Source organism: Protomyctophum parallelum (genome assembly GCF_964188405.1).
Source record: "Protomyctophum parallelum genome assembly, chromosome: 19".
Lineage (NCBI taxonomy): Eukaryota > Metazoa > Chordata > Actinopteri > Myctophiformes > Myctophidae > Protomyctophum > Protomyctophum parallelum.
In genome coordinates, this window is record NC_139717.1 from 37,372,247 (window position 1) to 37,396,570 (window position 24,324).

At 44.7% G+C, this 24,324-nt stretch overlaps 2 protein-coding genes across 2 annotated transcripts in view; one reads left to right on the forward strand and one right to left on the reverse strand.

The window, feature by feature from the left end:
* Positions 1–13,507: 13,507 nt before the first annotated feature.
* On the reverse strand, positions 13,508–21,575 carry mrpl19 (mitochondrial ribosomal protein L19). The gene is made up of 6 exons (XM_083789920.1): positions 21,467–21,575; positions 21,129–21,255; positions 19,043–19,161; positions 18,694–18,828; positions 17,775–17,956; positions 13,508–14,169 (listed from the first exon to the last, which is right to left on the reverse strand). Exons 1-6 carry the CDS (start codon positions 21,537–21,539, stop codon positions 13,945–13,947), a joined length of 861 nt encoding a protein of 286 aa, XP_083646046.1. The 5' UTR covers positions 21,540–21,575; the 3' UTR covers positions 13,508–13,944.
* Positions 21,576–23,269: 1,694 nt separating this feature from the next.
* LOC310876949 (protein eva-1 homolog C-like) overlaps positions 23,270–24,324 on the forward strand; it is a gene marked incomplete at its 3' end in the record, with an annotated part of 33,399 nt that continues 32,344 nt past the window's right edge. The window contains exon 1 of the mRNA XM_083790597.1: positions 23,270–23,565. Within this exon, the coding sequence (XP_083646723.1) occupies positions 23,451–23,565 (115 nt within the window). The 5' untranslated portion in view covers positions 23,270–23,450. The remainder of the gene's footprint in view (positions 23,566–24,324) is intronic.

A 24,324-nucleotide genomic window follows, 5' to 3' on the forward strand; every position in this document is an offset into this window, starting at 1 on the left:
AAAGACAAGACAGGGTCGGAGACAGACGGGCATACACATATAAAATATAAAGAGTGTGAGACGGACACGGACGTACGGACACAGAGAGAGTGGCTCTATAATATAAATGTTTAAGTTCAGGAGCTATGGGGGGAGGGGGGGGAGGGGGGGGGTTTGGGGGGGGGGGACTGTGGGGGGGAGCGTATATACCTCCCAGGGCCTCATCCCGACAGATCAATCACGCCGATATCAGACGGTCGCATTGGGGAGGAATGTCAACAGCGTTCGACCTCTGACACGGCGGCAGCAAAGGGCCATACAGTGGATCATAACCCCTCCGCTTCTCCTCGCCGTGACCCCCCCCCCCCCCCCCACCTCCCCTGCACCCCCCCCCCCCCCCCAGGGCAGACCTGCTCTAATGGAGATTTTATGGATGGTGTTTCACTTTATATGAGAGAGAGAGAGAGAGACTCAGCCTCTGCTCTGCTCTGGGGGCCAGATGTGGTGGTCGGAAAAGAGCTCATGCCGCATGGCTATACAGGACGAACTGGGCCAATTACCAGAGGTGGGGTGGGGTGGGGGTGGGGGGGGGGGGGGGTCTCTCTTTTTACGTTGAAAGTCCTCCGCGTTCGGCGAAGAGATCTGGCGTATAGAGGGATAAAAGGAACTTAAGTACAGAGCCCTGGGGGACTCCAGCTGTCAATGAAGTACATGTGGTTTAAGCGCTTAGACATCATTTAACAGGTAAAAGTAATCCTCATGGTATATACTCTTGAATAGTTACTTAATACCTGACGCAGTAGTAAAGACAACCACAAAGGTTGGAAGTGAAACGTGATTATTGGGCGATCAACGGGGATGATGATTGATAGATATTATTTTTACTAGATATGTATTAGGATAAGGACTGTATAAATAACTAATGAGATAAGACTATAACTTCGATAGCTATGAGAATTAGCTGGACGCTCCGGAGATTTACAGTCTTTCCAAATTATACAGTCCTTTCAAAGCTATCATTATAAAAGATGGATCCTATTTTTTTATGTCCATCAATGATGATGTCAGAGAAGATGGGGATGCTATGGCGGCGTGATAAATGAACGGCCGCGATGACACTAGCGGCGATGACAACGCCCACAGATACCCTTTCACATCAAAGAGCTGACCTGAGGCCAGCATTCTGCCTGTACAGCATCATCACTTTGCCTTCTATATTGGACAAAGAGAGAGAGAGAATTACACCCACCATGTATACCACCTCAAAAAACCCCACACACCCCTTAGGATATTCTGTGGACAAGGTAATGCTTTGAGAGGCTAGAGTCGAGAGAAAGAGACAGACCCTTTTTTTGGTTCTTAATCCATGAGCCAGAGCTCCAAAATTTGAACGTTAATTATGAATTGAGTGGGCAAAACTATAGCCTATACCTATATTAAATTGTTTATAGGATCAATATACTGTATATGATATACATATGTATATGATCAGTATAGTATATGATAACACTTCCACATAGTAGCTTTTTCATATTTTCTATTTTATTCATATTTTCCCATATAATGCCTCATTTGCATATATATTTTTTAATTTGTAGGTTAATACAATAAATCATTGTCTTCGTGTAAGTAATCAACTGGGGAGTTTCATGGTGATAACAATCTAATAGTTTTGCCCACTCAATTCATAATTTATGTTCCAATTTTGGAGCTCTGCCTCATGGACGAAGAACCAAAGAGAACTGAACCAGTTCCCATTGGGAACCAACCGGTGGAAAAGAACTGAACCGGTTCCCATTGGGAACCAACCGGTGGAAAAGAACTGAACCGGTTCCCATTGGGAACCAACCGGGGGAAAAGAACTGAACCGGTTCCCATTGGGAACCAACCGGGGGAAAAGAACTGAACCGGTTCCCACTGGGAACCAACCGGGGGAAAAGGGGTCAGAGAGAAAGACAGAGATGGAGATAGAGACCGAGAGTGAGGTTCAAAGGAAAGAGAGATAGGAGCCAAAGAGTGAGAAAGGGAGAGAGGGCAGAACTGTGAGAAAGATAGAAAGGCGGACGATGCTGGAGTAGGAGAGAGAGACAAAGAGCGAAAGAGAGAGAGAGAGAGATCATGTGTCAGGTCCACTGTGGTCCATTTGGCCTGAAGACAGCTGCAGCCACAACTGACAAATCCAAAGAGGCCCCTCTCTCTCTTTCTCTCTCTCTCTCTCTCTCTCTTTCTCTCTCTCTCTCTGTCTCTGTCTCTCTCCCTATAGGCACAGGGAAAGTACCGGGCATTAACCCACGTCTCCTTGGGGAACTCACTCTTTTTCAAGAGGGGCAAAGGGGGGGGCAGCCTCACGGCCTGTCCCGAATGCCTCCTCTACTGATACCCCTGTTCCACATAGGCCTTGGGCATGACAAATCTCAAAGATTCACAGGGGCAAAAAAACCCCCAACCTATTCTCATTGTCCTCTCATCATACTGAGCACAATATTTCCTGTGTGTGTGTGTGTGTGCGTGAGTTTTTGCGTGCATGCATGAGTTTGTGCGTACGTGCGTACGTACGTTTGTGCGTGCGTGTGTGTGTGTGAAGGAAGGACGAGCGAGCGCGAACAGCTGTGATGTACTGCTGTCTGGGGCACAATAATAAACAACAATAAAAGGCAAGTCGTTAGGTACTGGACATTACTGCGAGTGCGCGCATGCGTGAGTGTGTGTGCAAGGACGCGTGCATGCACACTCACAGTATAGTATAGTATAGCTATAGCATCTCTATATGCATGTTTCAGTGTGTGTGTGTGTGTGTGTGTGTGTTACTCTTAAAAGGAGCTGTAGTCACAGTTCAAAAAGGGGCTGGCAGGGCCCGGTGACCCGCTGTGAGCCTGTAAAGAAGGAGAGGAAAGTGACTAAAGTGAAATGAATGCAGGGGTATAGAAAAAAAGGGGGTGGGGGGGGCATGCAGCATACATGCAGGCTGCGGATGTTAGTGCAGGAATGGGGCCATCAGGTAAATGTGTGGCGGTGGTATGAGTGTGTGCCTCTGCTGAGTGGGGGTGAGTAAGGGGGGGCAGTAGCTAAAAGGGTGAGAAAGGCAGTGCGAGGGTTTGATGTTTGAGTGCAGGCAGGGGAGCGCATCGTAATGTATCTATTGAAGTCCGGTGCCTGCACCGTTTGATACAGTACATCTGTACCCCATTTGCCCCTGAAAACCACCACTCCCCCTCTCTTTTTTTTTTTGTTCCCCAGCTGTGCGCTCTCACGTGTACAGCAACAACAATAAGGGTCCCTCGGTAACCGTAAATTCCCTCACTCCCTCAGCATCCATCACCTCAATGCAGTGTGTTTCTGCAGCCTTCATCTCTGGCGTTCTCTATCTCCCCCTGCATCATCCTCTCGCTACAAACACACACACACACACACACACACACACACACACACACACACACACAGTTCCTCTCCGTTTCCCTCGCTTGCCCTTTTGATATAATGCAACGGTGCAGGCTGCTATCTCTCATGTCGGTCGGCCTCAGAGTGCTGACTCTGCGGTATCGCTCCTTTTGCCGCAGACGGCGCTGCCATAAAAGGCTCAAATTAATTGATTTCCTCTTTTGGGGGGCAAAAGGGGTCATCTCGCCCTCTCTCTCGTGCGCCGTGCGTTTCCGACAAGCACGTCGACCACTCCTCTCTCCACTGCACCATCACCTCTTGTCCAAACTCTTCTCTTCATGAAGCCCCCCCCCCCCCCCCCCCCCCTCCCAAGCTATACGGCTAAAGGGGAGAGTGGAAGTATCAGTTGGCCCCTGGCGGGGTCCGCTGGGGGCCTGGGTGCGCGGTAAATGAAATATGGTAGCTGTCGCATTAGGAAATCCATTGAAGTTAATGAGGGCCGGTGTACTCTATGGAGCCACATCTGCTGTTGGTTAGGCGCCAATCCCCCCCCCCCCCCCCCCCCCCATCCAGACACCACTGTGGGGACTGCGGCTGAGAACAAGGCTGCGGGATAGGGGGGGTGTGTGTGTGTGTGTGTGGGGGGGGGGGGGGGGTGGTGTGATTCCGACGGGGAAACTGGACCTGGGGTATTGAGTGGTACTGGCCAGCGGTTGGACTCTATAGCAGGGTGGGGCGGAGAGAGAGGGCCTGGCAGAGGCAGCTGAGTGGCTCGGGGGGGTCGCGACCTCCAGGTAATTCATAATGGTAGCTGGGATGTAGCATCGAGTAATGGACACCGGACTGTTATCAGGGCCTATATCGGCTGGCTAAGCCATAGTAAAACCCACTGAAACCAGTTCCTCCACACACCCACGCAGCCCCATAACAGCAGCATAGTTATTGACCTGCCTTGTTGAGACAGACGCCGGATGTATGGCGTTTCAGACTCAATGGGAACTAGACAGGTTCTTTTCAAGGTCAAGTAAACTCACCCAAAACAGAAAAAAGGGTTAAAGTGTATTATTCGCCAGGAAATGGGCCGTGAAGGCACTCAGATACCCATTTGGTATTATCAGCTATCACTGCAGGGTAATTGTGTGTAATTGCACAGCGGTAGCTCACCAGTGGTGGAAAGTATAGTATACATGTAGTACTGTACTTAAGTACCATTTTGAGGTATTTGTACTTTACTTGAGTATTTCCCATCTCCAATACGTTTACTTTTACTCCACTACATCTCAGAGCCAAAAAATGTTTAGTTAGGTTAGTACTAGTTACTTCAATTTTGATTAGAAAACATACATTAGAAAACATACATTAACCCATATACATTTTGGCCATTTGAAAATAGCAGATCTGCAAGCTCACAATGTGTTGCATCGCGACGCATTGTCAGCTTGTAGATCTGCCATTTTCAAAAGATTGCGCACACATTTTGAACTTGTGGAATGGCCATTCTGCAATATTTTACTTTTAGTACATTTTTATGCCGATACTTTTGTACTTTTACTCAAGTACATTTTGAATACGGGACCTCTACTTGTAATGGAGTACATGTACATCTACATTGCAGTATTTATACTTTTACTTACTTACTTTTTTTTTACTTAAGTAAAACATTTGAGTACTTTTCCCACCACCACAGCTCACACAAAACTTGCAGGGTAGTACATACTACTATAAGGTTTCTGAGTAGAAGATTTACCATAATGGTCAGCTGAAAACAGCTGGCTCATATTAATGAGTATACTGTAGGTACAAATTACGAGCGATTAGATCAATAGATAGTGATCTAATCTGGAGGATTGTACTAAATACTTGAAAATCTCAAAAGCGTTGCGTGGCTATAGAACATGTTTATTTTAATGATCAACCCATTGATTGTGACGTTCCGGCTTGGATCAATTGATTGGTATCACACTGAAAAATGATTACTATGACTTCGGAATGTCTATTTAAAAGAAATACAGTTAGGCCGGAATTTCCGGGGGTTCTAACAAAACTAAGGTTTAACAAATAATACTGCCACAATGCAACGCTGCTGGCATCATCCAACCTAGAAATACATTTCTGGTTGTGAAGATGTCTTGGTCTGTTGTTGCGACACATTTGAACAGAGGAGGCAGAGAATTAAAACCACCAAACTGATGAGAGTGACTTTATGAGAGACAGCAGCTGATACAGTAAAAGTTGTAATGGAACTATGGAAGGACAGACAAAACAAGGTCAAATGTTTAATGATAGTGTGCGTACGTGGGTATGTGCGTAAGTGTGTGAGTGTGTGTGTGTGTGTGTGTGTGTGTGTGTGTGTGTGTGTGTGTGCACGTATCAGGTTGAAGGAGTAAGAAAACGAACAGTCCATTGACAGGTAGACAAATGATTGAGATTTGCTTTCAACGGCTGGTGACAGAAATCATTGTGAGGGACAAAGGAAAGGTGACATTTCTGGTTCAAAAGGATTCTTCAATCATTCAACTCCCAAAACAATACTTTTTCTTCCATGTCAGACCGGGTTCAAATAGGATTTACAAGCAATTCTCAGCGTTTGTCTAAACCTCCATAGAGTAGCCTACCAGATTGGAGAGGTTTACTGTGCATCACACACTATAAGGAAAACTGACAATCACAGAAACAGACATTCAAAATTTTCAAATACTTCACTATGCTGCCTTTGTCCTATGAGGTAAACCCCACACCACGTCCATCTGCTACTTCAAACATACAGAAAAAGCAGAAAGAATTATACAAACTTTTTTTTTTGCGGTAGGCTATTGTGGGTGAAGCACTTTCAGAAACAAAACAAAAGGAGATCGAAAGCAGAATTCGGTGATTGTCGGGCAAAGAATAGGCTACCGCAGTGGAGCAGTCCCTGACCCTGTTTGGATCCAAGCTGTGCGGGGAGGAGGTGAGGGAAAAGTCACTTAACCCTTCTCAAAGCTTCAAGCAAAGCAAGTCGTGCCTGGTCGGCCACAGCGGGAATTCCGCCGTTCACTCACTAAGCGACGGCTGTTCATTTGTCAACTACAGTTCACTTATGGGTGCGTCTTCACTACTACGCGCCTCTGCGCGTCATCCATCTTCACCGCGCATTCTAAGTGTCTGTCCTCAGTGTGTGTTTCACGCCATTTGTCAATAGTTCAGAGTGCATCTTCGCCCATTTGTCTTCGGCATACGTCTTAAGTGTGCATTCTTAGTGTCCATCTCGGGTCATTAGCGGTCAGCACGTATAATGGACCAAAGGATGGGTGGCTATCTGGGTTTATGTGTATGGGTCAGCATCTCTCATTGTTTGCAGTTAGAGGGCACTTGGTGAGTTGGAGATAGAACCGGAGGTCATATAGAGAGTGGCAACATATGGCCAAATCAGGTTTGTGGGGCATGCGGTATGATAGTTTTATGCCAGCTAAAATCATCACACCTGTCAGCTGTCAGATTTGGTAGCAGTCTTCACAGACTGCCTGTGGAGAAAGATGGGTGTTAAGGGTTAGATTTGACAATGTGGAAAATATGTGGTTTGGGAATCGGCATTCACGAGTGGAGGACATATGTAACGTTTTCTTTCCGGTTTATTTTTTTATTCTTGAGCGCTTACCCCTGTCAGTCTTTCTCTCTCTGTAGATTGATGGCAATCCATAGAAATGTCTTGGAGCCGCAGTGGGATTTAAGCGAAGGAAAAAAGTGATGGGAGCAGGAGGGGGAGGTACGATGAGGCCATAGCACTACCTCAGTCCTGTGTGTGTGTGTGTGTGTGTGTGTGTGTGTTCTGTCTGCATACTTGGCAGAGGATCAAGGTGAATCTGGTATGAGTGAGGGAGTGAGCTAAGTAAAGGGTGTGTATGCTGTGTGCATTAGCGAGAGAAAGAAAGAGTGAGAGACAGAAAGTGAGAGAGAGAGAGAGGTGTGCGTCTGTGTTTGCAGCCCTCATTAGCAATTCCCCAACCTATAGCGTTTAGAATTTGAGTACGCAGATCCTCCCCATTTTCCCTTCTCTCACCCTCTTAACTAAATTAGGTTAATAAACGAGCGTTTACTAGCTCACAACACCCCCCCCCCCCCCCCCTCCTCCTCCTCACCACTCCCCCCTATATACTATACCTCTCTCCCTTTCTCAGGCGGTGCACTCCTACACCTCCTCTACCCCCTAAGCCTCCCTTCCCCTCTTTCATCTCAGCTGAAACTCTTTTTTTTCTCCCTCACCTCTTTTTATCATCATTGTTGCGGGGCGAAAGCACTGGGATTTCCTCCTTGCATTTCCCAGGACAGAGCTGCAATTAGAGCTCAGGAAAGAAGAAGACCAGCTGTGCAGAGCTGGAGCCAGTAGAAAGGCTTTGGAAAGAGGAAGAGAGAAGCGCCTCGCTGTGGCCACGGGGTGCAACTACACCCACATGTTACACTTAACACAGTTCTTTCAGACCACACAGCTGGACTGTTTATTTCCAAGGGTCTCTCTCTCTCTCAATCCCAGGCAGGGTCATCGCGACCCGAATAGGAGTTATAACTTAGTTAAAAGCCATCAAAATGAACAATGTGTTGCGTTTTGACCTGCCATTTCAGGTTCTGAGGGTTTCTAACCACACACACACACACACACACACACACACACACACACACGCAGGGAGGAGTGGCAGGAACAAGCAGTGATATCAAGGAAATGTGAAGAATGCATCAAACAGCCTTGGTTGTTTCTTATCTTGGACGGCATGTGGACAGGGACATCCTAAACGTGGGGAAAATACATTTGTGTGAGCGAGCAAGCACACACAGTCTCACACACACACACACACACACACACACACACACACACACACACACACACACACACACACACACACACACACACACACACACACACACACACACACACACACACACACACACACACACACACACACACACACACACACACACCAAGGACAAATTCTGCCAGCTGTGACCTGAATTTGTTGGGGAATGTTGTTGGGGCTATGCAGTTAATATTATGTATAGCCTGGTGTTGTGCCCTGCGTTCATATTATGATAAGATTACGGGGTGTATTTCCAACCCACCCGTATGCAGACAGACAAACAACACCCTAGCCTTTGATTATGTCAGATGTGCGGTCTCTAGACATACAGAGCCAGTTTATAGAAGAGGTGGATAATAAATACATAATAACATGTAAAACTGTATCGTCAAAGTAATAGTGTAAGAAAAACGAATATTCTTGCACATCCATCTCAAAGGATGCTGTAATGACAGCGACAGTGTGAAAACTCAACATAACACCCAAATTGACCAATCTTTTCCAAGCAGATTAAAAATTAAACAAATTCTTCATAAATTTGTATCTCTTATTTGACCCCATGTCTGGTCAGACACGGTTCCTCCAGTCTATGCTAGACAGCAGGTAACCGACTAGTGACAACTGATTTGTTTCAAAGCTCAAGCTCTGTAACTTTTACTGCCCCCGTTGATGAGTCAACACAGCAATAATAACGGCACTGGTAATTGTAACCCTTCCCAGATTACAGCCTGTCGTCCACCCACTCAATTCTGCTGGCACTGACCACTGGCACCAGAGGTGGGCTCAAATCACATGTCCTCGGTATAGATAAACACTTGCATTTGTTTTGGACACAGGAACACGCGTTCTGAGACGTGGTGTATTTGGAAAGGTGGTCATATATCAGTGTGTGCGGCCACTCTTTTGTCTTTTTAAGACTTAACTCTTTAGTATTTGGAAAGGTGGTCAGTGGCGCTCAGGTAAAGTTCATACCCGTCACTGTGTGTGGAGCCTAGGGCAGGGGTCTTCAACAGGGACCCGTTCAGGGTCCTCAGAGTTACTAATGTCCCTTTTCTGAGAGGAACATTGGCCGAAAATAGCAGCTCTACAAGCTCACAACGTCTCGTGCTGAGAGGCATTGTGAGCTTGTAGATCTGCTATGTTATTGGGAAAGAGGTCTGGTGTAGGGGGGACAAGAGCGAACTAAGTACAGGGAAGCCAGTTGAGAAAGGTGGGAAGTCGCTCCACTAGCGACTCCAAGCTCACCACGACGAAAAAAACTCTGGCCTTTACCGGTAGTTTACTAGTGTGGTTGCCCTGTTAGGCTTCATGTCCTCCGGGTAAAACTCACTAAGCAGCTTCGATATCACATGTATGAAGAGACACATGGTTGCCTATTGCCTTGTCTGTGCTCTCCCTAGGACCAACTGTAGGAGTTAGCAGTGACTAGTGCTCTCCCTAGGACCAACTGTAGGAGTTAGCAGTGACTAATGCTCTCCCTAGGACCAACTGTAGGAGTTAGCAGTGACTAGTGCTCTCCCTAGGACCAACTGTAGGAGTTAGCAGTGACTAGGGACACTGCATGGGGACTCAGGAATATAAAGACTACATTGGGAGAAATAGAAATAAAGATTTAACTGAACCCTGTGCAACAGATTCAAGACCAGAACATTTCCTGTACGGATGACCCAGCCCCAGCAGGAGAATGGAACCCCTCACCTGGGTGACGCTGTGCCGCCCGCTGAGCTGCAACAGGACGCCATTGATCAGTGAAACGACTGCAATGTGCACATCTTCTGAAACCTAAGACATCAGCTGCTTGCTTCCTGCAACCAGTAATGTAATGCTTCCAAACAGCTGTCACACTGTCAGTTCGCGTGTATGCGTGTGTGTGTGTGTGTGTAAGGAAGAGAAAGAGAGAAAGAAAGAGATGAGAGAGTGATGGCAGCAGAAGTCCTAGTCGGCCCATGGGACAGTGGGAGAGAAAGGCAGACGGTCGTGTCATTTCACTAGAAACATATGGTGAAACTCAAGTGTGTAATTTACCTAGGTCTACGGGTGGGCCGGAACAGCATGCACACACACACACACACACGCACGCACGCACGCGCACGCACACACACACACACACACACACACACACACACACACACACACACACACACACACACACACACACACACACACACACACACACACACACACACACACACACACACACACACACACACACACACACAGGGTGTAATTTACCTAGGGCCTATGGGTGGCCCAATATCCCATTGCGCTTGTCATACACACACAAGACAGCTCAAAACATATAGTTCACACACACTACAGACGGAGACAAAGAGAAGGGAAACTAATTTCCCCCCAGACCCATCAGGGGTTACAGAGTGCCAAGTAAGAAATCACTCGATGAGAAAGACATCAGCACTTGGAGATGGACAGTGAGACAGACAGACGGAAAGCAAAACACAGAGATAGACAGGCATTCAGGTATTATACAGTATATAGTATTTGTTCTCAAAAGTGGGGTCCAGGGACCTCCAGGGGTCCTTGAGGGGATTCCAGGGGATCCCCCAATATAATTAGCTAATAATAGCATCAATATCAGTATAACCCTGAATACATAGTATTTGAAGATATAGCACTGTGCAGATCTTAGATTTGCTATTTTCATAACATTCTTTTTAAAACACTTAATAACTCAAATCTTGTATGGGGGATCCCCCTAGCACCAAACAGTTTAAAATGGTGGTCAAAATACATGAGTTAGTTTGGTGGTCCTTGACGTTGAAAAAGTGTGAGAAGTTACCAGCGGTATACACACTATATACACTACAGTAAACAAAGACGCAGAGCCCCTGATTGCGTGTACAGTAACTTCACAGTCAGGAACACCCAGAGAAACCTGTGGGAGTGGAAACGTACACCACTCATCACATCCTCTCAATTTATAAACCTTGCTCCTTTTCAAAGGCGACGCGACACCCCCCCCCCCCCCCCCCCCACCCCCCACCGCCTCCTGAGAGAGGGAGACGTAGAGGAAGGTCATGGGAGCAGCGGAGGAGGGAGAAAGGCAAAGAGGAAGACGGATTAGAGAGAAAGAGTGCGTTCCTCCCGTTCCATTCCAGCGCTGACCTTCCCCAGCAGTGGCAGCGCTGTACTGTATAGTCATCATCAGCCCACCATGCTTTACAGTTTGGGGGTGCAGTGGGGAGAGAGGATGGTTGGGATTATAGAGCCCACCCTCCACCTCCACCTCCACCTCCACCCCCTACTGGGCCTGCATGGCCCCCCACCCGCCCCAACGCCTTCAGCAACCATGAACAAGTGTGTGGGGAAGGAGAGAGAGGGGGGGGGGTGGTCTATCAGGTTTCGGGCCGAGGATTGACAGACGTGCCAGTATTAGACGTTTAACAGTTCACACTGTTTGAGGTGTCTGTCTGCTGTAACGCTGATATGATATGAGCCTGTCTGCAGGATACAGTGTACACTGTATGTGTGTGTGTGTGTGTGTGTGTGTACGCACACTGGTGTTTGATCTCCTTTTCCCAGCCATGGGGCTTTAACTTTACTCCAGGTGCTGAGAAGTCAACCTGAGGGCATGGGGAGGCACATTCATTCAAAACCAGCCACCCCCTAAACTACTTCTACACAGACAAGATGTAGACAGACACACACACACACACACACACACACACACACACACACACACACAGGAAATTTCCTAGAAGCAGTAACTCAGGCCATGTAACTTTTAACGGTTGAAGCTGGTTGGTTTACCAGTGCAGTTGGTGTCACCTTGGTATGCATTGGCAGGAGTCCTGCTATACAGTAGGACAAACACACTTCTGTTACACACACACACACACACACACACACACACACACACACACACACACACACACACACACACACACACACACGTCAGACCCCAAAGAGAGCTACTGAGTGAAAAATGAAAAGGTGAAAGCTGGGTTAGTGGGCAGCTTAATGACAATGTGGCATTCAGTTCACCACACACACACACACACACACACACTTTTTTTCTCAGGGCACCAGCTCTTGACAGAGCAAGGATGTGAGCAGAGTGGTTTGGTTCCCAAAGTGGGGTCCGGGGACCCCCAGGGGTCCTTGAGGGAGTTCCATGGGGTCCCCAGCTAAACGATAGTTTGGAAGAGAAATGGACCCTTATGGGTCTGTAACTCAAGAGTTAAATTAACATTGATTTTACAATGGGAGTCCGTAGACTAATGCATGTCAAACTGGGGGGTCCTTGAAATGAAAATAGTTGAAGATCACTGCTAGAGCTGTAAAAGTCGTCTCTTATGGGGGTCCCTGGCATATCTATCCTAATGGGGGTCCACAGGCTAATGAGTGTCATTTTGGGGGTCCTTGACATGAAAAGGTTTGGGAACCACTGGCTTAGATAGCAGGTTCGAGCACCGAAATACTAGACTTTCTAGTAAGAAAGAGAGAGAGAGAGAAAGAGACTGAGTTAAAACAGACACCACTTTGACTTATGTCTCCTATGAGGTAATCACACATACATCACGTTTAATTACAGCCCTTATCGTTGCACAATTGTAATAAATTCCATGGGCATCGTTAATGATCTAGTCTGGGCGGTGTATCGCTTCCCCCAATGTTGAAAGTAACGTAACGTTTCTCGCATTTCCTGCGATACTGTACATCTCCAGACAGCAGGAATCTGTGTGGTCCATAATGAGCTCAGTAAACATCTGCTACTCCAGTATTAGAGGCTATTTTCTCTGCGTCTCATCCTGTAATATGGAGAAATTAGAGTGCAGGGCGCATTCGGTGTGTTTACACACACACACACACACACACACACACACCAGACATAACATACGGGGTCCAAGTGTTTTTTTTTTTATACTACCCAATTGACGCTCTAACATACCATCTCGACACCACAATTTTCCATCCACAACAGTAAAACGCTACCGGGTGTCCTCAAGTGTAACTGAATTCCAGTTGTTGGTTTTTTTTTTCTCCCCTCCAAAATACAGGGTTGCACGCCTCCTGCATGCGCTCTCTCTGCTCTAACACTGAAACATTTGTTTAATTAACATGCCAGGAGTTTCTCCTCTCACATCACAGGAGGACACACAACAAAGGGATCCATCTGCTAGTAATGATGGCTGTACACATTCCATAGGTTAACATCACCACCTAGTGTCAAGACGTGGTACTGTATGACAAGAGTCATTAAGCTCCAAGCTAACCACCACATACAAAACCGACAAATGTACATTGTAAAATCAAGATTGAAAAAGTATGAAATGTAAACAGCCTTTACTTTGGAAACTTTTTAATAGATCTGCATTAAATAAAACCAGAGCCACTAATCCATTCAGGACGGGAACCCCTTTTGGTACAGAACCACTGACATAGAAATATAGGTTTTTCAGATTTTTTTCAGATTCAGGTCTAAATGCGTTTAAATGCGTTAACACAGAAAGCCTTACATCAGAGCGGAAAAACAAGATGACAGGTACGATGTTCCCCCAAATGAATGAATAACACACCATCATTGCTCTGGGCTTACCGACTGATTTTGAGGGGTAAATGTCTTTCATATTCAAACTCTGGTTCACTGCTGGATGAGCTGGCCAGTAAAACCCAGAGTAGTTGGGGCTGTTTCACATGAACACCCCACAGCCCTATATGTTCCATCGCGATTCCCATTTCTGGAATGGTTGCTTGCGTCGATGACGAGGGTGAGGTGGATCAAGCGAAGCAAGACCACTTTTCACTTGTTAGTTTCCCCCTGTTGGACCTCTTTGAGGATATCCACCTCCAGCTTAGAGGTGTCGTACTCTCTGAGGAAGTCGTACTCGACCCAGGGCCGTGCCCACTTCTGGGCGTGCTCCATCTGCTCCGGGGTCAGGGTCAGGTGGAAGTTGATGCCCTGGATGTTGAATTTGGGACGCTCCCAGCGCTTGGACCATGGCTTCGGACGCATCTTCACCTTGAGCTGATGAAGGAAATATTATAATTTAGCTTTCTTGCCAAAGCCCTGGCAGCACGTCACCCCTACCCGTGAACAACTGCACTGGCTTCCTGTTTTGCATCAATTACAAACTCCTCTTTATCACCTACAAAATTTATGTTGAAACGCCCTGGCTCCACAGTACTTCTCAGACCTCCTCCTTAATATACCATAGAGTTGTTGTGATTTGATTTGATTTGTGTGGAAATCATAATAACTAGAACTGCAGTCTGCAGAGTGCCTACTTGCTTGTTAGTGCACAAGCAGAGCGTGCAAGTACTGTAGACCGCTACAAACTTTCAAATCTCAGCCTCTCTGTGAAAGAACGTTTGCAATACTGAATTATTAGGTTTAGCTATTTGCTACGTACCTTACTTATGCCTGTTATGGCAGTGGTGTCAGATTACATACATGTATACATAGGGGCATTACCTTTAGGCCACCCGACACTGAAACATGTCATCGTTACGTCACCATCGATAACCAATTATACCATGGCATTGGTACATATATTCATCACGTCATATGCTCATATGTCTATATATATGTATATGTCTAGATATGTAATGTATATGTAATTTCTGAGTTGATTAGTGGTATAATGTGGTTACTCGGGTGGTTTGATGCGTATGTCTGTCCCTTAGTTTAATCCACCCGACACTGAAACATATCATTACGTCACCATCGTAAACCAATTATACCCTGGCATTGGTACTGTACATATCTTCATCACGTCATGTAATACACGTCATGTAATAAGAAGTCCCCCAGATTCTGTGTTGCCTAGAACTGGAGGCCTGAAAAGAATTATGAAGTACATCTTTGTGATGTCACTGAGGTATATTATTGACATGGTAAAATGCTGAGAATGAGTAGTATTCCCCTCTAAACCTACTCTGACACGGAACCTCCTCTCTACCCCCTACTTGTATGTCCGTATGTCGCATTTACTATGAAATAGGGCTGGCCTTCGATCACGTTTTTGAAGATTGACGCTTCGATAAATAAATAAAAACATCGATCTTCGACGCTTCGACACCCGACGGTGGCGAGGCGAGCAGTGACACACAATGAATTAGGCTTATAATAAAACAGCGATATAGCTGCGGAAGATACCAATAGTAGAGAGGATTGGTCTTTTATTTAACAATTACTAAACAGCGCCTCTCAATTAGGCCTGCCTCTCAATCCAATAAAAGAATATGTAATCCAAACTCGAACGGTAACATGAAACAAACTGTAACATGAATGAACTCTTCAAGCCTGACACATGTCAGAAATAAAATCAACAACGCCTGACATATAGGCATGCATTACCTCTCCAACAAATAAAGGAATATAAACCAAAACTGCACAGCACACGACATTTTGCTTCTCTCTTCTCTCGTGTAACATTTATAACTGAAATAAAGTCAGAGGCTTCATGGAAAAAAACACCACCCGACCATAACATGAACTCTTATTAAGCGCAACCAATCAAGCCTGACACATGTAGGCATCCCAGGCTCTATGGAACTAAACTAAAAACTAAAACAAATAGGCTAAATAAGGCATAATAAGTTTTGCCAATCAAAACAGCACACGCTGTCAAGTGTAAACAAACGGCATTTTGCTTCTCTCTTGCCATAAAAGTAACTGAAATAAAGAGTAATTTAATCAAGGCTTTATGACAGTGCAGCAGAGCTTGCTGCGAGGCGCACGGCTCGCAAAAAGCGGGCGCTTTTTGAGCAATAGACTACCGGTATTAAGTGCAATCCTTGCTGCCTGGGAGAAATGCGAGGCCCTGTGCTTTAATAATGAATTAATTAATATCCAAAACGATAAAAACATTATCAAATATCTATCTATAAGGACAAACCTTATTAGAAAAATATTAATAGTATATGAAAGCCTTTTGAAATGTGTATATAAAGGTTACTATTGTCATTGGAGGTGCTGCCAAATAAGTAATTAGGCTAACCTCATGCCAGTCAGTTGCGCAAATATATAGGCCAGATCAATTAGCAGAGCGGAGCAGCTTCTCTGCAGCACAATGACCGCAGCTCTTCTTAAAGTTTACTTACTTTAATAATATGACATAGTGTTGGATCTCCAGACAAACAAACCTTGGATTATAATTATTGGATTATACTCATTCTTTCTTCAAACGAAAGCACAAGCCACGAGCTAAGAAACTATATCATTCTTCACTGTTCACAGCACCCAGGCAGGTGTTCTTAATTGTGTCGCATTCCTATCCAAGTAGCCTATACCACACTAACTTTGTGATCAACCTTCTTAATTTGCTCAATTCATTTGTAAAAAGCAACACTGTATTAACTTATTAAGACATGGCAGTATAATATTGGTGCAAAATGGAAATATGTAATTAAATACCGATAGTTAATATATAGAGAGAGAGAGACAGAGAGAGACGTTTTCAAAGAATACAAAAATGCTGTGAGGCCTCGCAGGCGCGACTTCGTGAGGTGCTGTGCGGCCGCACCATTCGCACAACCTAAAAAGCGGCTCCGTCTCTGAGAGTGCAATATTATAGTTACCGTACTTATATTAGTGCAGAAAAGAGACAATAAATCCAGCTTTGGAGAAGATGCGCGATGGGGTTGTAGTATGCGGCAGGGAGTCGGGGATGGATAGAATCCTCTTCGCTACAGGTGCCATGATAACGTGGCACATTATTTTTCCACCACGGTCGTGGACTTCTTTGCATATTTTAAAATGAAACCATGTCACTTGACTTATTTTTCTGCATGGACGGCATGACTGTAGCTGCACTTCCTCGTTAACATGTGAGGACGGAGCCATGCTTGCGGACCAAAATGGGCCGGCTCGCGGACCAAAAGGGTCCGCTTTTTTTAATGACTATTCGATTTTTTATTTCAAGATCGACTCCCGTGCTTATCGATTGAACGTCGATTAATCTATTTTTTGGGTCAGCCCTCCCCAAATCACCCCACGCCTCCATATATGGTCACGCATCGTGACATCATGCCTCCATATATGGTCAGGCCTTGTGGCATCATGCCTCCATATATGGTCACACCTTGTGACATCACACCTCATGACACGTCATGCCACCATATATGGCCATCTACATATATGAAGACCACGACACTGAGCTCATCTAACCCTGGATAACCATACATGGAAAAGACTGGATTGTCACCTAGATCTGCATACTGTATATGGAGCCGGAGTACATCTGACCTCAAACCCTTATTTCTCCATATATGGAGCTCACCTGTTCTGACATTCCATATGTTGATATTCCCCACCCGTCTTTCCTGTTCTGACATTCCATGTTGATCTGACCTCATCAAACCCTGTACACTCAAGACACGCTCCATATATGGCCAGTACATAATTCATTCCATACGTTGATCTGACCCCCCATGCCAAAGCGCCAGTGCTCGCCCAGCAGTCTGCCGTCAACCAGGCGGAAGCGTGCCACGAGACCTCGCCTTTTGGGGCGAGGTCACTTCTCTTCATCTTACTGGTTTATTATTATGTCACATCATAATTTACTTTATTTTGTGAGATAAATAGGAAAGTTAAGCTAGAAGGCAGAAACTAACTAATGGATTTCTCACCTTGTTGATGGGCACTTCTCCTATATTGGTGAAGGCCACAGGCGCCATGTCTGGGTCTACGGTGCTGTACTCGGGCAGCGCGTCTCTCAGGTACATCAGGTCGTCATCCAGCCTCTTCTCTAGTTTCAGTAGGTCTATCTGCTGGATCCGAGGGCTGTACAATTCGTAGCAGATCTCCACACCTGGGTATCAACGTGCACACACACAAAATATTAGGGAAGTTCAAGTTCAGTTGCATTGTAGACTTGACACATGTCAGTCTCCTGGACTAGCTGGGAAAACTCAGTATTTAAATGATACCGACTTTGAGCAAGGCAATGAACCCTGAACTCAAAGTGCTCTCCAGGCTATATCAACTGTTAAATGTAATAAGTGTATCATGAGTGAAATATAGTATAGAAAGGAAGGAGGAATCTCAATAATCTCCAGCTCTATGTTCTTACACTGTGTTGGAAAATGCTAAACCAGTCTATCAATACATTTTCACAAATAAATTAGAGATTTACAGGAATGGCTGTTAGAGAGAACAATACATGTCATTGTCCCTTTATAGCTTTGGTTAAAAAATATATATATATATAGTACATATTATATTGGACAATTTAAACATTACCAAACTTAACAGAATAACTTACCATTATATAACGATTACAAGGTTAAGAAGTCATGGGCATTTAAATTATTTTTATCTATTTTTCAAATAATTGTTGTACCCTTACAATGGATGTTGCTTTGTCTAGTAGGCAACAGGAAAAATGACTATTTGGACAGCATGCACAGAGAGAGAAAGGTGACATGAGGCAGAGAACAAGTGTGTGTACTTTATTTACTCTTGTCCATCCCTTTTTGGGATTACTTGTTCAGTACTTGAGAAGGTTTGATTTAGAGAAAAGTACATGCTGAAAATAAATGTCTTCACCTTGGCCTTTGATGATATTCCTAAGAACAAATGTGCATCCCAGTCCGTTGCCACTCCTCCTAGTGCAAATTCCCACAAAGCGGTTGGTTTTCCCACTGGCGTGTGCATCCGCCATGTTCACAGCTAGGATACTCCCTAAAAAGTAAAAACAGTAGATAATCTTTTAAAATATGCATGCTGAATGATGAAGCTAGTTCTGATTTCACTACAAGACTAAACTGCAGTAGCCAAAATGTAAACATTCTCCTTCTCTCTACAGTTCTTTTGTCTCTCTGCCCAACAGAAAAGTCTCATCATTCACATACAGTATACTTCCAGTGTGGCTAGATTGAGTGTAGTTGTCTCGTACCTACGTAGAACTCAGGAATGTTCAGTACTTTCCTCCTTTGGATCATATCTTTCCTCTCCATGCGGAATTTGAACGGGTCTGTTCTCTGACGAGGAGGGATAAACTCTGGACTCAGAAACCTGGTAAAGAGAGGCAAGACACTTTATGTTACAGTCTTACAGATATTGTATGAAGCCAAGATTTAACAACAACATTCGTCCACTAGAGGGGACCGCTGTATCAACTTTTGGTCTAGGGGTAGCCCTGGTCCAGTGCATCTCGCTAACGCCCTGACAGGAAAGCCTCTGCTGCACACGGGTAAAAATTCTACTGCCGAGCGAGGGGTCCAACTTTACCGAAAACAAACAAAACCACTTAGCTACTCACCGAAAACAAAGCATGCTTTCTTTTGGAAAAGGTCTATTCTCCAGGCTGGGAAGAGTCTCAGGTCCCCAGCTTCTCTCTAAAATGCACTTTGTGCCATTTTAATAAAGTAATGTACCGGACAGAGTAACTTCTTCTACTACTACATTTCCAGGTTGTGCCTCTGCCGAACCTGGGGGCCGGAGACGCTTTTCCAAAACATAGCAGGCTTTGTTTCGGTGACTAGCTAAGTGGTTGTTTAGTTGCGTGTACCAGCAGATGCTTTCCTGTCAGGGCGTTGGACCAGGGCTAGTCTACGGGCAGATAGCTTTCTCTATCATAGCAGTTGGTTGGTGGAATATCCTCATCATTTACAGTACAAACTTAAATGTTCTGTGAAAAAAGGGTTGAAGAAAGAAAAGTCACACGATATATACATATACAATCTAGTGGGAGTTTAATTATTATGTATTTTATGAACCATTGTGATCATGTTTACATTTTCAAATGGTCTGTGTCGTTAACTCCATAAGTTTTAATGGCTACTACTGAGAATCTTAGTTAGGTTAGGGTTTTGTATTTTAAGCTGTGCAGTTTAATTTGAACCGTTTTGTGTGTTCTCTTATTGACTTATACATGTTTTGGTTTATTTCATCATCTTGTTTTGTGTCAAGATGATGTCCACCCAGGAGGAAGTTAGGAACGGCATATAACGAAATAGCCCTAGAATGGCTGTGATATTACATTAGAAAGGAGCGTTGCAGGTCATTAATGACCGACACCTGTCTATTGTGTGGCCCGGCCCATACCTAGAGCGACCAAATCTAAACTGTTCATTTGAGGGGCAGAAGTATAGTTGGTGGTGTGGTGTGGAACAGGATTAAATGTCTTGATGTCATATTCGACCATAAAAACTCTCTGGCCACAGGTGGCATGGTGGTGTGGTGTGGAACAGGATTAAATGTCTTGATGTCATATTCGACCATAAAGACTCTCTGGCCACGGGTGGCATGGCTGTACTACCTAGGGGGGATATTCATCATGTTATTTTAACAGGCTTAAAAACACATCTTGCAAGAAAAGAAAAAATTAGAGCTTTAAACAAAAAGCCAACTATTAGGGGACTAACTATTTGAACATGATAGGGACATCTGGTAACCCTACCATGTGTGATCACTGGATATGTGGTGGTGTGAATGAAACTGGTGGGAAAGTGGAGGACAATGGGTGAGACTACACGCAGCACTGCAACTTTTTTTTTCTTATATATATTTTTTTATCCCACGATTTTGTAACCCATTTTTCACCCCTGTGTCAATTATCTAATGTGATCCTGGGCTCTACACAACCTCCGCCAACCTAGTCCCCATATATGGGGGACATGTGGAGAGCAACGGACTTGAACTCATGCTTCCTTCATGCCCAAGTGTCCAAGTTGCTCCTTTACACCTGACAGGGGGAGTTTCCCTGGTTGGACGTAGCATGTGGAAGGAACACGTTATTCCAACCAGTTCCTTTCCCCTCCATCAGGCGCCCGGTTGGCCAGGGGGAGGCAGTTTAGAGACCAGGATTACTGCATGTTTTTTGTGAGGGTACCTTCTAGGGGACACGGGGAGAACATGCAAACTCCACACAGAAAGGCCCTTTTGCCAACCCATGTTGAGCCATGTTGGCCTAAATAGCGCTTCTGGTGCAACATTGCCAAACAAACGAAGAAATTAAAGAAAATGAATGATATACTTACTTTCGTAGGGATGACTCTGTTAGTGTTTTGTCTATGACGACAGGTTTAGGGGGAGGCATAAATTTGGGTGGTGGACCCCCATCGTCACTACCGACAGCAAAGCGAGGCAAAGACGTAGACAGGAACCCTGTTAGAGGATGTTAAATCATTAATAACTTAACTACGTTGAGTTTAGAATAGATAGTTCAGGTGAAAGTTAAACGCTGTAGCCGCAATGTTGTGTTAAGTAGCATTTAGCTGCTAGCTCTAGTGACAGCAAACGTCACTGTTTATATCATCAACGTCAAACGACATCTTTTAAAATACATATGAGGGGTGAACTTATTTGAAATACTTACTTTCGTGAATTTTTAGATTTCGTAATAATCTTAAAGCGGACATTCCGTCAAGCTTCTTTGTGCAGAGTGCCATGATGATGTCTGACCTTGTTGTTGTGTCGCATATTGCTAGTCGGTACGGAAGCCGCATGGCACAACATTAAAACTCGATATGACAGCAATGCAATGAAGCCAGCTTTCCACACGATGTCACTGTTGTATCATCTGTTACACGTGCGTGCTGTATCATCAGCCTCCACCTGCCTGACGCACAGTGCGCACTGCACAGTCGACCTCAGCTACAGACAGTGAGTGAGTACAGTTAAGCAGATACAGACAGACCTTAATGTAAACGAAGTCTACACCCACAACACCAGAGGGAGTGCAACAAACCATGTACAACCCAGATTCGGCACAAACAAGGGACTTAATTATTTTCGCTCCTATGCCACCAAAATGTGGAACGCCCTACCAACAGTCATTAAGACATGTGAATCCCTTGACTCCTTCAAAACCGCTCTCAAAGGGCACCTACGGATGGCTGCAATTCGAAACTGGCCTCTGTAAAATCTGAATCCCCCACCCCCCCCATTTCCCCTCACTGTATATATGTATCTTTTCCCTTTTTGCTTCCTATATGTATATGATGAATTCCTGTTCTGTTCTTTAGCTACATAGAAATGTCTATTTGTATGTCTCTAAATGTTTTGATGAATTGAACAATGTGGACCTTGTTGTAAACAAGTGTAATGCTTAATTGGGTCGTCCACTCACAGTTAACAGTCTTTGTATTGAGTTTGTGCTTGAAATGTACTGTAAATTCTGCAAACTGTTAATAAATATTTCAATCAATCAATCAATCAAACAGACAGACAGACAGACAGACAGACAGACAGACAGACAGACAGACAGACAGACAGACAGACAGACAGACAGACAGACAGACAGGCTAGTATTCGCACCTGAAACAAATTCAATCAGATGCGTTGACTCTGCCGCGGTCAGTTAACTACAATTGGTCATTAATTCATTATTGAAAGCTGAATTCAACCAAGCCGGGTGTAGGCTAATAATGCCGATAATCGGCTATAAGGATAAGCACTGGCCAGTCTTATTCTTAAATCCAGCACAGGGACAATGCTTTATAGTTCTACTATTTGGCCGAAAAGGTATGGGCTGAAGCCTTTGCCCGCCTTATTAGGCAACATAAAGTAGCCAAACTTCGGTTTGCCTTATATTTTTCAGACGTAAACAATTTGTATGGGCTTAGGCTACCCTATAGCGGCCAACTATAACAATATATTATATTATAACAATATATTTTATCACTAGTTTTTTATACCGTTACTATTTAAAAATGCCATTAATATTTGTATTATTTTATTTTTCTTCCATTCGTGTATTTTTTGTTATCTTCCAAGTGTTAGTTGACATTTGTATTTATTATTTGTATATCTCAATAACTTCCATAAATGCCACATGACTCATGAGATCATGCCTTAATTGGACCCCAAATTGGCCGAAAACCCCCATCTGAAAATAGTTTGTGTCTGGGACCTCCACTCTATAGACTATAGGCCTACAAGATAACCTTGTTAAAATGTTTCAAATATATTCCACATTTTGCTTTTTTTCTTCTTCTTCTTCTTGGAATGAGTGGAACAGTGGATGGATGGTTGGTTGGTTATAGTAACCCAGGGGCTTTGAGACCACGCGAGCGACCGTCCTACAGGTGGGCAGCCTTCCTATTCCTAAGCACGCAGTTGGAAATGCAAGCAGAGCGAAGGAGAAGCACTGTGCTGCTTGCAGCCCGACACCCAGGGATCAACTCTATCTTTGGTGGAATGATGAGTTGACCCGGAGAGAGAGAGAGAGAGAGAGAGATAGGGGAATTATGGAGCCAAACATCTTATTCGGCATACGACGCAGCAGAACATAAAAATGCACCCATGCTGCTCGACCCTCTGATGTTTGGGAGAAAGTCACGCACTTTGAGGCTTTAAGGATGTTCTTCCCAGATGGGACTCTACTCTCAGCCGTCAATTATGCGCTCGTGTTGGGAATAACGTGTCTGGCCGTCTCCTGCGACTTCACCCAGGGCTCCGAAGACGTCTTCTCAGGTTGGAAAAGCTGTTTTCGTTGGCGTTTATGAATAAATAAATGCATGACTGATTGATTGATTGACCAGCGCCAAGTGTATTTGTTTTGCAGACGTTACGTAGCCTACTACTACGCACCAGTCGCAAATCTTTACTAGTTGTTTTGCACTCGTGCCGTTGACATGCTGCAGCATGCAGAAGGCTTGCTTCATAAATCACACAGAACATAGCTAGTTTAACACGCGTAAATGAACTACAAAGAAAGCGTCATTTGGCCAAGTGGCATTAGCAGAGAATGACCCACAGGCAAGAACGCACATCAAAGAACAGTTTTCCACTTTAGTTAAGCGCTTCAGGGTTATCAGTTATCGCGTTTACTCAGTAATTTCTGAAACAGAACGCATAACTTACTGATGAGAGACGGAGATAAAGACGTGGGATATTGTAGTTAATGTGTTACTACTAGATAAATCCTCGACCGGGTCGTAACTGACTTATCATACCGTTTAATGGCCCAACAACAGATGAAAACATGTGCGCACTCACACTGTATAATGCGTGAAATGTTCACATCATGGATTACATGGCTTTTTCACAGTCACTTGGGTGTTGGAAAGGGAAATTCGTAGAGCAAGTGTTATTGGAAGGAGAATAGGAGATGCCCCCATATAGCCTTTTCCTTACAGTTGTTTCCCCCCAGATGATGAATGAATTTGTTATGATGAACAGAGAAAGAAAGAAAGGGTAGGTATATACTAAAATAGACCAATCCTACTACAG

Excerpts from the sequence above, each read along its gene's own strand:
- mrpl19 (XM_083789920.1), bottom strand. The coding sequence starts at position 21,539 with ATGGCACTCTGCACAAAGAAGCTTGACGGAATGTCCGCTTTAAGATTA. Across the intron at positions 21,256-21,466 it reads AAATCTAAAAATTCACGAAA|GGTTCCTGTCTACGTCTTTG; the intron begins GTAAGTATTTCA and ends ATCCTCTAACAG. Across the intron at positions 14,170-17,774 it reads GAGAAGTGCCCATCAACAAG|CTCAAGGTGAAGATGCGTCC; the intron begins GTGAGAAATCCA and ends TTCCTTCATCAG.